Source organism: Neopelma chrysocephalum, unplaced genomic scaffold (assembly GCF_003984885.1).
Source record: "Neopelma chrysocephalum unplaced genomic scaffold, ASM398488v2 Primary Assembly neopelma1_23, whole genome shotgun sequence".
In the NCBI taxonomy this organism is placed as follows: domain Eukaryota; kingdom Metazoa; phylum Chordata; class Aves; order Passeriformes; family Pipridae; genus Neopelma; species Neopelma chrysocephalum.
Window position 1 is genome coordinate 5,490,258 of NW_020897691.1, and position 14,424 is coordinate 5,504,681.

The 14,424-nt window shown below is 38.6% G+C and overlaps 1 protein-coding gene across 1 annotated transcript in view; it reads left to right on the top strand.

Moving 5' to 3' along the window:
• Positions 1 to 14,424, top strand: part of PCNX2 (pecanex 2) — a 160,503-nt gene that overhangs the window by 34,315 nt on the left and 111,764 nt on the right. Inside the window, exons 9-12 of the mRNA XM_027685374.1 lie at positions 6,191 to 6,326; positions 9,401 to 9,543; positions 10,867 to 11,020; positions 11,115 to 11,147. Coding sequence (XP_027541175.1) covers positions 6,191 to 6,326; positions 9,401 to 9,543; positions 10,867 to 11,020; positions 11,115 to 11,147 — 466 coding nt within the window. The remainder of the gene's footprint in view (positions 1 to 6,190; positions 6,327 to 9,400; positions 9,544 to 10,866; positions 11,021 to 11,114; positions 11,148 to 14,424) is intronic.

Consider the following 14,424-nt stretch of genomic DNA (forward strand, 5'->3'; position numbering starts at 1 on the left):
TAAAATCTTTTGCAGTACAGATAAAGACCTCTATTAAAAACAAAGGGCATACATTTTTTGTTTGTTTTGAGAATATTTTTATTTTTGGCATCAGAAGGACCAATGGTTTAAAAAAGTTGCAGCAAAATAGTGACTAACAAGTATTAAAAAAATAACTTAAGCTACCTGTCAGTACTCCTGCTGAGTGCTGATATTTCTGGCCCTGGGCAAAAGAGAGAATTCTGTCAAATCAATGAGTTAACTTATTTGATTTACATTCACGTCCCTGAATAAGCTACTTGAGTGCATTATACTATATAAAAGTCTATCTGAATGCCTTATGTCTGTATGTCTCCTTTATAAATCCATTAATACTTTAGTATGTTCACTGCTGGAAAATCCCCTGAACCTTTGAGGTTTATTCCTCGTAGGAGAGAGTAAACTTAAGAGTACATTTCTTTTTTTTGTTGGTGTTTCAAAATGTTGTTTTAGAATTACAAAATAGTGTATCACTAAAATGTCTTTGTGTTTCCCAGCAAGGTGACCCAAATAACAAAATCTCTCACTGCTCTAGTAATAGGCAGCTGAATCTTAAAGATTTCTTAATGCTGCCTGTCAGATTTTGCAGTTCTGCAGCCAAGCACATTGCATGGATGCAAAAATGTTATATGGTCCCTTTTGGGATTCAGTGATTTCAGATGAGCCATTCCCCTGGGCATAGTGCTGCTTGAACACATAAATGAACGTGGTGTGTGCGTATGTGCACTGAAAATGGTAATGTTTGGATCGTAATGGAGCCATGGATTTTTCTGAAAAGAACTCTTTACAAACTCAGTAGCATTTTCCTCCTGGCTTGCAGGGAACAGAAAGAAACCCTTGTATTAGGCTTGGCCGATTAAAATCCTTTCCTGTATTTATGTACAGGTTTTTAGCCCGTACAGGGCAGGGAAGACTGTTTTTGGCACATTAAGACTCGGAGATGTGAAAGGGCTATGCTGCCGCATGATGGCAGCAAAATCCTGCTCAGGATTGGGAGTTTATGGAGTCCTTCAGCTTTTGGGACTGGCCTCTCTTCCCTCCCCCCACCCTTTCACAGGGAGAGCTAAAAGGGATGTTTTTAAGTACTCTGGAGATAATGGAACCCTGGGTGCTGTTAATGCATTTATTCCAGTAAAGCTGTGTCTTCTCAAAATGCATCCTCTAGTTTATTAGATAACACATGTTGTTTGTTTTTAAAGATTTTAGTATATTTATCTTAGCTTTGAGATGTAATAGGCTTGCATATTATCAATGTACATGCTTATTAGCAAAATAAAAATAACTGAATATTGGGAAGTAAGAATGTACCAAGAGGACCCCATTCTTAACACCTGCCTTCATATTGACCACAATGCCACTGGGAACACACTTTGTAAGGCCTTTCTGTCCATCTGCAGTAGCTGACTTAATATGTATCACTGCTCATTTTGTAGTCTATTGCAAAACTTTAACAGTGATCTTGATATCCTTTCTGTCTATTATGTCAGTACATCGCTACATCCAGCTTTCCCATTCTGTAAACTTGGATATTCTGTCTTTTTATTGGTAGGGGTTCATGTTTGTAGAAGTAGCAAAGTATGAACAAGATTTAAGAGATTTTGTCCTTAGCTTGAGCTCTCCTCAGATGTAACCACTGAGGAAAGTTAGCATATACGTTCTGAATTAATTGTATTCTTTATGAAACTATTAGTATCTTACCAAAAAAGTGAACAGTGCCTCCTCTTCATGTTTTTTCTATGTTTGCTATGATTGGATTTGTCACATAATTATCCAGTCTTTATGTGGCTATTGCTGGCATATTTCAATCTTCTTGTATGCTTTAAATTGCTTTTGAGTTTGTCTTCTTATTCAGTAGTACATTTGGGAACTGTAAGTCATGTGCTGCTTAAAAGAAGCAACATCCCCAACTAATGGCTTTAGTCTCAGTCCTGAATTGTGCAATACTCTGGTCAGATTAGTGCTGGCGGCTTTCTAGTAGAGACCTAACAAGCAATAAGTAGAGATGTAGTGATAAGCCTGTGTGATGAGGTTTGAAAGAGATTGGATTGGGATGCGAGATGGCAGGGAGGCTTTTTTAGGTGACAAGGGGCAAAGCTGCTGAGGTGGTGGTAAGAAGACACCAGGAATGACACAGGGGTGCCACTGGTGAGCTGTGGGCTGCTGTTGATCCAATACTCTTGATGTCAGTCCAGACAGTTACGTTTGAGCTGCAAACCGAGTGTTTTGAAAGGGCGCAAAAGTGTGGGTGTTAGGAGTTCCTGCTCCTGTTAGTACTGGCTGGTTCTTGTGCAGCCAGATCGCTCAGGTCTCAGTTCGGCAAGTACTTTGGATGCACCTCAGATCAATGCCACAGAAGTGATTGCTTGTTGAATGTGCAGGAGCAGAGATTCCCAACTCTGAGCTTACCACCACTTAACGGCAGTGTTTTAGGGAGTATTACAAACAGCTTTCAGCTACGTTATTTTTTATTGCTGTGGATATTTATTACTCACTGGTAAAATTTGTAGTGACCCAGACAGCTGTATTAAGCAGTCTAGTGGGATCTTTCTGGTTTTAGGTACACGAGGAGCAAGAGGAAGGTGCTTTGTTACTGTGACTGTTGAACGCTGGTGACATGGTTCCCTGTCCTTTCTCCTATATGCAGATTAAAATGAAATTTAGCCAAGACCTGCAAAACAGGGAATTCTTTGAGATGTGCCTGTATAATGAGCTTGCCTTGAGAGGTATTCATACTCAAGGCTAGCTAATCCTAACAAAGGGGATGACTTAGACTGGGTTATATTTGAGTGGCTCAGGCCAAATTATCAGTCGTATAAGGCAACTATCACAGACTGATTCTTGGGTGTCCTGCACAGGGCCAAGAGTTGGACTTAATGATCCTGATGGATCCCTTCCAACTCAGCATATTCTGTGATTCTAATCAGAGAGGGAGAAGGAAGATTTTTTTTTTCCGGTGCTATGTGGTTATACTAAACCATTCTCTGTGTTAAATTATTACTTCACTAGCTTATGTTTGCTCAGTGTTCTTACAAAATGGAATTATGAGCCAGAAAAAAATTCCTGATTTTGTATCCAGTTATCAGTAGAGGGTGCTATGTAGCTTTTGAATTTGATCTGCATAAGTTGTATGTTTAGTTATTTTTAGTTAATAATTTATTATTCAAAATTTAGTTCAATTATACCTTTGCTTACATTAGTGGTGCAGTTTACTGTCACAGATCTTGATAACATTAATTTGATTCTGCAAATGAACAGATTTTCTATTTAGCAAGATTCCATGTTATACTGCGATCAGCTCCGTTATAATGATTTTATGATTAGAGAGTGTTTGCTCCTATTTATATATGGTAATAAATTTATAGAATCTAGTTTATAGGCTTACAAAAACACAAGCACCGCCTTGCATTTCTTACTAGTATTTGCTGTCACTGTGATAGCAATGTCATCAAATGGGATATACAGTTTCTAAGTAGCTGTGCAAGCGATTTGGCATCAGGAGATAGCAAGTGAATGTCAGGAGGAGGTTATATGGAAAATAGGGATAAGGAGAAAAAAACAGCAAATAGGAGCTGAAGGAAATGGAAGATGAGGAGAGAGTAAGAAGATACAGAGAGATGAGGCTGATGAAGGCCAGATGACAGATTCTGATTTTGTAATAGCTGTTTTACTAGCTCTGCCTTCCCAACTTCTCTGCCCTAATTGTCTTTTCAGGCTTATGAAGTTTCAAACTCTTCCCCACAGTCAGTGTTCTAGCTGCTTATGGACTCTTCTGCCAGTTGCTGATAGGTGGAGCTATGAATTTTTTCTGTAACCAGAAAACAGAATATAGGCACTCTTGGCTTTTTGATTATCTTCAAGTCTGATGGGAAATGGTTTGATCTTTTAAGTTTATTCTGAGAAGAAGTCTTATGAGTAAAAGATTTTTGATTTCTGTGAACTGATAAGACTCCCCTGGTACTCTACTCTGTCTTTTTGCTATTTCTATTTTTGATGAATGTGGAATAAATGATGTGGGCCAATCTAGAAATATTTTTGGCTTTTGTAGAAATATAGATAAAAATGCAGAAATTTAGAGAAAATTAACTCTTTATTTAGGAAGGCATGAGCAACCACTGTTCTATTCCCCTGCCGTTTCGTTGGGTCGCCTTTTGAGTGGCAATTCCCACCTTAGCGTTCCTGTGTAACGTGGGCTACACTTGCCTTTTTCCTGCTGTGAACAGGGAGTCCCAGGGTTGCACCCACAATGACAAGGAACAGGGTAGCTCATCATAGGGAAACAAACAAACAAATCCATTGCCTTCCTTCAAACTGGACAAGGTTGCCCTTGAGCAGGACATTTCTGTGTCTGTGGGAATCTTACTCCTAGGAGGCAGCCTCTAGGCTTCCTCTACTTTCTTCCTGCCTACATCTTCTGGTTGTCATCCGGGATCTTGGATTACTGCCCAACCCTTCTGTACTGTTTTGTTAATGACTGCTGACAAAGGAGATGGTTCTTACAGAGGGATTCTTTGTGGCTAGGACATCAAGTGGGTTGTGTTGGACCATGTCCTCATTTCCTAGTACTGTCCAAAGGGAACATAACAGATGCCCTGACTCTGTGGAGCAGATCATGCTGCTGTCTGTAGCAGGAGGAGTGAGGAGGGCAGAGGAAGCCATTAGGATCAGATGCTCTCATTTCTACTCAGCTGATAGCTTTGCTGGAGTGGCAGATGGTGAATATCAGGTCTGGAATCCAAGCCTGATAGTAATCAAGGCTTTGAAAACATAAACTACCTGGCTCAGAAACCAGAGGCAGGATTGCTCCTCTGATGACATCTCGAGGCTGATGGTATTCCTATAGTTGGTCCAGACAGAGCTAGAAAATCCTGGAAGGAAGAAGGAGAGAGTGTGTGCATTTCAAGCTATTGGTGTGACACTTCAACCCTGCTTCTGAGTTGTCCAGACATTGAGCTTTATCCCACAACAGTGCCAACCACTGCAGCTTAAGTTAACAGCCAGTTATGTGCAGGACAGCCACAATTTTAAAGCCTCAGCAAGGGTTATGTGACAGGCTTTGGGAATTGCCGACTAAAGGCAAAGAAGGATGAGTTAACTAAAATTAATTAGGTGCCTTTGGGGCAGGCATAGGGTATGCAAGACAAGAGTTTTAATCTTTGCACTGCCACAGGCTTCCAGGCTTACTCTATGCAGATTGCTCTATTTTTTTCCTGCTTGTCTTTATGGAAAATAGGAACAACAGGTATTCTCTACCTTGCATGAGCACTGAGGTGCTTTCACCTCATGTAGATAGAAAAGGACTGAGAGCTGAAGGCAGGTATCCAGAGGCAGGGGGGTAATGAGCTTGGAGCAGAGCACCTGATGTATAAACCCCATTTGGAAGGGTATTAAAAAGAAGTATTCAAAATAGATCTTTTTCTGAAGTAATAATTATTTCATTTCAATACAGTTCTTGTTGAAACCCAGTCAGTCATGTTATGGTAACACACCATTTCTGCAACCCAACAGGCAATGCTGCTGTAAGTGCAGATTTCCTCAAATAAAGTGTTTAAGTGCTCTACCTACACCATAAAGCAGTAAACACAAGATTAAAACAATAAAAAGAGTGAGTTCATGCTCACTATGGAGAATATCTGAGCTAACCTTATGTGAATTAGCTCATGTATTGTTGTCTTCTTGCTAGGCCAGAAGGAAGTTCTTGTAACCTGTATTCTCAGTAGGGTGAATTAGTACTCATTGAATTTGGTGCAGGTGAAACTAGACTAGCTTGGTACCTAAGTGAGCTTGTTGGAAAACTGTTCCAGGATCTCTGCAGTAGCAACCCTGCAGTTTTGCTCTGTAGATATGCAGCTCTAAACCTGAATTATTGTCAGTGGACAGAAAAAGGCACTTCTGAAGTGAGATTTATTGTAGGTGTTCATCCCAGGATGAGAAAAATTGTGATACAGAAGTATCTCCTTTTCTGTGATGGATGTAGTAAACCAAGTGTATCTGAATTTAGGTGTTAATTGCTTTGTGGGCCTGTGCCAGATTTCAGATATGGACGTGGAACATTCCTGTGCCCTGTGAGGCAACCAGTAGTGTAATTACAGGCTTTCTCCTGTAATGTTTCAGAAATATTAGGAAAATATTGCTGCTTAAAACAGTCGCTTTCCTTTCTCTCCTCTGTGCACAGTGAAATACAGTTCAGCTCCTCTAGTACTACCACTTCAGAGAGCCAAGAGCCATCTTCTGGGGATCAAGCAGCAAGTGCACTTCAGCAGCAGCTCCTACTGATGGTGGCACGAAGGACCCTTTCAGAAAGCCCACGGGTACATTGTAATATCTGAATTTCTGGCATCTTGATGAACCGCTCTGTAAACAAATGCTGCAGGCTTGTTCCTGAGAAAGTTTTGTTTATTTTTCTATACTACTTTTCCTGGTATTGCACATGTGGGAGAAGATGTGTTTTGTATTGATAGATGCAACTCAGTTGTTTCCTACTGATACTGAGTAGTGTCCTAGGAGAGTACTTAAAGACTCTATCACCGAAAAAGTTAATCTATCTTCAGTCTTCTTTCATTTGGAAGAGGACACAAGCTCTTAGGATTTTAGACACACCACCAGATTTTAATAGTATGAAGTGTTTATTCCAGATTCATTACTATCATAAAACCTCATGTCTGGTTTCACTTTTCTGAGTTGGGCGGTTAGACTTCTGAATGTCTGTTGTGGAATGTTGAAGCCACCTCCTCAATACAGCAAAAGAAAAAGGCTCTCAGACTTCATTTTGCATGGTATTATGTGGACATGAACTTCACAGTGTTTGGGGTCTGTGACCAGTGGTTTAGGACTGTAATGTTTTTACAATTCCTTTTTTAATAAAAGGAATTCCTTTACCCTTCTCTCATCCACAGCGAATTCTAGTTTGATATTTATGAGTAACATTAAAATGACAGTTAATTAACTTTCATCTTAGATTTTGCGCAGGAATGTAAAGCTGAAGCAACTTGAATCAAGTAGGTATTTTAAATTAAAAATCAGAAAATTGTCCCAAATTGTGTCTTTCAGATTTGGACAGTGTCTTCTATCTAAAGGCTCAGATTATATTTATAATCTTGTAAACTGCCTGTAAATTAGAGAACAATTGTCATGCTTTTCTTTTTCTTCTCTTTTTTTTCCTTTCTCTTTTGGAAAAACTGCTCCATTAAGAAGTAAAATGTATTGTTGGAGGTCACATAGCAAGTTTGCAGCAAGGTCAGGCAGTAATTTCAGAACTTCCTGGTTTCTGGTTTTTTTTTAATTAAACATGAAATTCTGACATAAGTCAGGAAAAGTGTTGTCATCGATTTCAATGAAGCTAGAGTTTCAGGCTGTCTCTGACACCACATAAATTTATGAAGTGAATTTTCATAAACCCTTTTTTGATAGGTGGCACAGTTAGACTTTAGTGACTTGCTCAGGGCTAATCTGAGTTTCCCAAATGCGGCTCAAAAGTCTAACTCCAGCCCAAGTACAGCAAGCCTCACATGGTGAACTCCATCCAAAGGTTACAGTTTCTCAGGAGCCAAAATGTTCTCTTACGCACTCAGCTAAATATGTGTTAAGCTGTTCTGAAGACTGAACAATCAGATCCACGGGTGTTTTTAATGAAGTCTTTGCCACCATTTTGATTTTTTTACTTAGTTATGGTGACTGATCTACATTAGACCAGTGAAGTTAATGATTGTGGTTGACTGAATAACAAGACTATGCCAGTATTAGCAGCTGCAATATTTTAAAACATGTTTTTTCTTTAAAAATGCCCCAACCCCATATTTAAGTTACTTTTTAAAGTGGTAATAAAAATATTAAAATTTGGATTACATAAACTACTTTTAGACTTTAAAATCAGCATAGTAAAAGGATTCCAGTTGGTCTCACAGCTTTTAAATAACTTGGAATTGTTAATAAATGAAAGAATGCCAAATAGTCCAGCATCCCCCTGCATGTTTCAATCCTCAGAAACATGAGTTATTGTCCTGCACTAGTAGCAGTTGAGCTGCTCTGCATGGTCGTACACTTCTAGTCAATTGGAGGCATGAGATAAAATGCCTAGACTTGAATTTCTGTCTCCAAAGCTTACTCTAGCCTGTTTCACCTCATGTTTGCCATGCACAGCAATGCATTAAGTCATGTGTAAACTATGTGTAAAATTCCTTTTCCTGAAAAGTGAAGAATAGAAATTATTCCGATAATCTGAGAAAAAAATTACCAATTCCTTTGTGGAGGTGGAGAAATTGTTTAAAAAACTGTGTTTTGCTAACAGTTACAATTCAAGATGACAATCAATTACTTCACACAGAAATCCTCTTCCTTAACTAGGAAAGTTAATGTAATGTAAATAATTTTAACATAGACATTGCTAGAGTTCTGTTATAGGTATGTTTATTGATTCATTATCTTTAATAGGGAAGGGGAGGTGGGGTGGGAAAGAGGAGGCCACCTAGAAGGAGGTTGAAAATCACTAGACTTCACAATGATTTGAAATCTCAAATTCTTCTTCTTGAAGGAAAAATAAGTGATTCCCCTCTCCATAAAATCAGTTAATGGTGGTGTACCTTGAAAAGAAATCACTGCTTTGTAGAGGCTTTTTTTTTTGTTTTCTAGCTTTGCAGGCTTGGCTAATGGTCTGTAGATAAGCCCCTCTCCCCACAAGTGTTGGTGAAGGAGTACAGGTGTAGAGTTTGGGAAGATCTGAAATACTGTAGTTCAAACAGACAAGAAAAGGCCTTAGAATCTGACAGAAGCAATATTCAAAAGGATGGATTTATGATTGTGATAGTAAGATTAGAGGCTCTTAAACTAGAGATGTTTATGCAGTTAGTGCTTGTTTGCAATTTTTGTTCTCCTCTTGCTGTTCTTGAAGGGGCATACCTGATGTGGTATTTAAAGCATCTCAGGAAAGATAAACAAAGCTGTGTTCTGGAAGGAGAGATGATAACTCACATCTCTAGGCCCTAAAGCCTACTTGATTTTTTTTTTTATTTAAAACCATGGATTTGTCCTGTCATGTGTGTTTTTGTGTTGTGCTGTAATTAGCCTGGTACGTGAAAAATCTTCAGTTAGAAACTTTAGACAAGCACTGGATTGCGACTAAAAAAATAATTATTTTTAAATTAATATTTAGTATTCATTTTTAAAGCATGTTGTCACTGTTGAGCTCCATAACTGGTATATTTTCTGTCCATCTGCAGTGATTAAGCTGGTGTGATATTTTTGTTTCTAATTTAAAATGAAGAAAGTAAATATGCTAGAAAAAAAAAATCTGATTCTTCATGTAAATTTGGCCTTTTAAACATCTGTTTTTCTGGCAGCTATATGTCAGTGTGAGAGATCTTTGTGTATTGCTGGTTTGGTTTTGTAGCAACCCAACCAGGACCCTGAGGATTCTTCATGTTCTTCAGCACAACGGAAACTGAACAGGCAGTTTTACAGATTTGTTATATTCCCTGGCAAATGGATTAAGGTCTGGTATGATCGACTTACCTTGTTGGCATTGTTGGACAGGTAAGCTTTTTTTTTAACTGCTGCTCTATGTAGTGTTACAGTGGGTGGCTCCACATGTTCAAAAAGCAATGCAGACCACTAGAGAAGGAAAAAGTGAACCTTTTATTAGTGTCGTCATTTTCAGGTTGAGTAGATAAGTGCATTTTTCTTTTAAGTTGAAGAAAATGTTTCTCCTCAGAGTTGATTTCGGTGATTCTTCCTACCCTTTATCTTCAAGCAGAGATTTTGATTCATGTGAGCACGAGCCTTGTAGAATAGTCTGTAATTTGACTCACAGCTGTTAGTTTCAGTGCTTCTGAGCTTTCTGATGAGAAAATCAGAAGTGGAAGGGTATTAGGCTGTTGTAAAGCAAGTACACTAATCTTTAAAAAACAGAAAATAATTTATAGAGTGGTGTTCAGGAGGAGATCTTTCAGCTGCTGCCTCTGTTCCAGTTCAACTTTATTCGTTTAGAGAAAATTTGTTGTCTTGGCATGACTCTTCAGGCAGTACTATTTGCTATTAGATCTTGCATGGTAATCTGCTGGACTATTAGGACTTTCAGACATGTTGGCCTACATACGTAATGGCTGCTGACTTTCCTGTCTCTGCTTTTGGGGGGGATGCTATGCCAAATTTCAGATGACAATTTTACCTGCTACAGAAATCAAGCTACATGTCAGGGAGCTTAAAGCCCAGAGCACATACATACTTATGTGTGGTGTCTTATCTCTGTGTTTCACTTGCATGGAAAACATCTGCTGATAAGCTCTTTTGTTATAGCCTGAATATTAGCATTGCTTTTTATCTCAGCTTCCATATTCTATTAGAACAGATAAAACAAATAAAACATCAGATGACAAATTTGGTCTTTTATCCAATTCTTTGTTGTCAGACATGTTTTTCATTAATGGAATGTCTTATTTCCTCATTTAAAAGTGTTTTGGGTGGTTTTATTTGTGGTTGTTTGTGTGGGGTTTTGTGGTAGTTTGTTGTTTTGGTTTGGTTTTTCAATGATTTTGTTTGCATTTTATAAACATACTTTCCTACATTCAAATTCAGCTCCACTGTGGAGTTCTAATTGGGAAGTGAGTTTGGGGGTGATACTGGACTTCAGTGCATATGCTTTTTTTTCTATACCTTTTAGGTATCATTTTGGATAAGGTTTTTGGCATGGGGGTGAAATACCATTGAACATGGAAATGTAGTTATGGGAGCAAAACCTCAGATCCTGCAAATTCTGATAGCTGCAGCACTGACAGTTCATACCAACTACAAATGTACCTACCTTGCTCTAATGAATCTATAAATATTTGTACTTCTCCAACGCTTTTATTCACATAGGACAGAAGATATAAAGGAGAATGTATTTGCTGTCCTTCTAGTAGTTCTTGTTTCACTTCTTGGATTCCTGACTCTGAATCAAGGCTTCTGTAAAGACATTTGGGTTCTGTTATTCTGTCTTGTGATGGCTAGCTGCCAGTATTCTCTTCTAAAGGTAGGACACAGGTTCATAGCCAATTGCTGAATTCTCTTCTAACTTCTTTGAAGGCAAAAGTCTATAAGCAAACTTTTTTCTGTTTTGTTTTTAGAGTGTTCAGCCTGATCCTGCTTCACCAATACATGTAAGTCTCAACCAGTAAAATAAATCTTTATTATCACTTGTGTAATGTGAAACAGTTGGTTGTTCAGTGAAATACAGGTATTAGTAGTTTGCTGTTCTACATGATTGTGGAAATGAAAAAGATGTTGCCTGTGATTTCGAAACTCTGTACAAGGTTTAATTATTTTTAAGGTATTTGAATTTATCACTCGTATTAGAAAAATGCTATTTCTTTAAGCTGAAATATGCAGTAAAACAAATTCATCTGAAGTAGTTTGCGGATGTTCAGTCCTGTGGCATCAGACAAGGATTTTCTTCGCTTTCCTCTAGAAGTAGTAAGTGAAAAGAGCAGAAGAGTAAAAGCTCCAGATTAGCAGCTCAGTTGTTGGCCAGTTGGGTCTTTTTTTTTTTTTGGGGGGGTGTTGATTTTTTTAATTTTTAAATCTGGTATGGCATATGTATCTATCAATAGTATTATTAGCTCATCAAATGACACAGGTGTTTTCTGTTTTTTATAGTATGGTCACAGTATTTCTGCTTGTGTCCTGAAGAAATGGCCAAGTCTTTGGGTGAATGTAGGCTGTAAGGATCCTTGCTGGTTGCTATTTGTCTGTTGAGTATATCTATGAAACTGAACTCTGACAGTGCCAAATACCTTTGCAAAGAACAAGTCTGTCCTCGTCACAGTACTGGTTTAGAGGCATCATCCTACAACTGCAACCTTACCGCTCACCTGTCACAGTGTCTCAGCGTTTTTGGTTTGAGGATCTTGGAAGACATTTCAGTGGTCATAAAGTCCCTTTCTTGCTTTTACACTGGATGCTTAGTTGCTCACGTTTCTTATTTAGCTCTTTGAATGTTTTTGAGGACACCCTCTCTTCCCTCAGGGTTCAAAACTGGCATGTTGAAAAGTTCAGGTCTTTTGGATCGTTTCCCTTTGGCGGGGAGCAATTATTTTTGTCAGTTTAAAGGCTAGAAATACAGACTGAACTTGAAATGGAGGTTATTTACAAATATCTGCTACACACTTCACTAAGATGGATTTCAGAAGATTCTCAGTTTCTTTTCCATTCCAGTTATTATGGGGTGAACTTATAACGGTTTTGATTATAATGCATTCACAGGAAATATCTGTCTGCATAAAAAGTAGGGAAAGCTAATAAACAGGAACTTGCACATTGTAGGGTAATATTTTCAATATATTATAGAAATATTCCCACCTCAGTGAAAAGTTGGGATTTTTGGTGACTAAAATAATATTATTTGTCAGTCCAACTGGCATGTGTCTAGACATAATCCTGTGAACTGTAATCAAATAGCTTGCACTTAATCAGACATTAGTAACATGTACATTTGTTTAAAATGAGTGGCAAACAGTTTAATCAAAACTTCATTATAAACCTATCTAGCCCATATTTTTTTATAGTATTGAATATAAACTAGAATTTAAACGGAACAGTTTTTGTGCAGAATCCAGGTTTGGATTTCAGGCTCCCACTATACTGTTACAAGTGTTATTCATCATATTGTATTCTGTAAGTCATGCAGCAGTGTCGTGAAGTAACAATAGGTTTATTCTCATCTTCTATATGCTTTCCTAAAACTTTATCAGGGATACTTTCTTGCAAACTTTTTGGTGCACCATGCAAACTCCAGTGGAAATAAAATTTAGAGAGTTTTTCCACTAAGAGTTTTAAAGGTGGGAGAGGTTATGGTAAAATGGAAGATTAGCTATTTCTACGTTGTATCTCTTTAACACCGTAGGTATTTCTAAAGGCTTGCTTGAGCTGCTAAGCACCTCAAAAATAGGACAACAAGAAGGCGAGAAAAGATACTCCATGTACTTTTTCATAATTCATGTGACTACATTAAAATTAAAGAGTGTAACATCTCTTGATGTTAATGTGAGGATGCAGAACAGCAGAGGGATTAAAGAATGAACTGTACCATGCCCATGAATGAAAATGCAGATGAGATTTTTCAGTGTGAAACAAACCATCATGAACCTCAGATTTGCACACTGAATTAAGTTCTATTTGTGGATCCATGAGTAGCTGCTAATGCCTTATGTTATCCGTGCCTGCTGAGGAGGTTCCAAGCTTCTTCCCTATCTCTCACATGCAGTGTTTGTTGCTGTTTGATGTGAGTTTGTCATCTCTAACCTGTACCATTTTGAAAGACTGCTTTCAAATAGCATCCAGTGAATTCAGAAAACACAGTGCCTAGAGATGCATAAGCTTTTGTTCTAAACTCCTTCAGAGTGCCAATGTATTCACTTGCTGCTTTTGAACCATTGGCTGCTAGAAGATGAGAGTCTAATTTTACTGTCAGCTGGTGCTTTAGCCTTTCCAGTTCTGATGGTGGGTGGTGGCCTTTAGTTGCTGTTTACACAGGGGTACATGGTTCTGGGATGGTGAAATTTGGGAACAGCCTCCTCACTGGAATGGTGGAGAGAAGAAAATCAAGTCCATCCTAAGTGTGGTGTATAAATAATGGCCAGTCTTCGTGAACGAAGATTCTGGGAAAGGTCTTTTACCTTTCCAGCCTGCGCAATGGATTTTTTAGGTGAGACACAGCATGCGCTGAACTGAGCCCACCCTTTAATCCTAAGGTTCATCTGCCGGGGCCAAGCAAGCTTGGACAATGGCAGTGAGGTCCTCAGGATGTAGGTTTGTTTAGAGTGACCTTCTCATAGATGGATGGCCTCACAGGGCTAACGGGCTCCATCTGCCCGGGGGGACTGGGATTCGAACCTGGGTTGCAGCAGTGAGAGTCCTGCATGCTAACCACTAGGCCACCAGGGGTCCCTTAAGTGTGGTGTATTTTGTTGTTAATGACATGATAGAAGAGAGGTCCCAGTGACTGCAGGGTATTAAATTCAGAGATCTAGTAGATCCTTCTCCTGTGCATTTTCAAGGTTTTAGGCAAAGCCTTGACAAGGTTTTACATTTAGTAAATGGCTATATAGAAGGATCAGGAGAGATTGTCTGTAAGTCCCTCACAAGAGACCTGTATAGCTCAAGATCTAGCTCAGGTTTACAAAGGCATTTGAACTCGAAAGATTGCAGTCATGCTCTTAACAAGATTTAGAGAATCTCTTGCATAACTTCATTGTCTTGGTCCCATTACCTGCCAAAGCAGATAGCTAACTCAGTTGTGTAGCTACTGTAGGCAGTTTCATAAATCCTATAAGGCGCTTTAAAAGTATTTTTAATTTGTCTTTGTAAGCCTTTCTGTAGAACTGAGCACATGCACATTTCTTTATGTAAAAAGCCTTCTGTCTTTTTCCTCTTGCATGT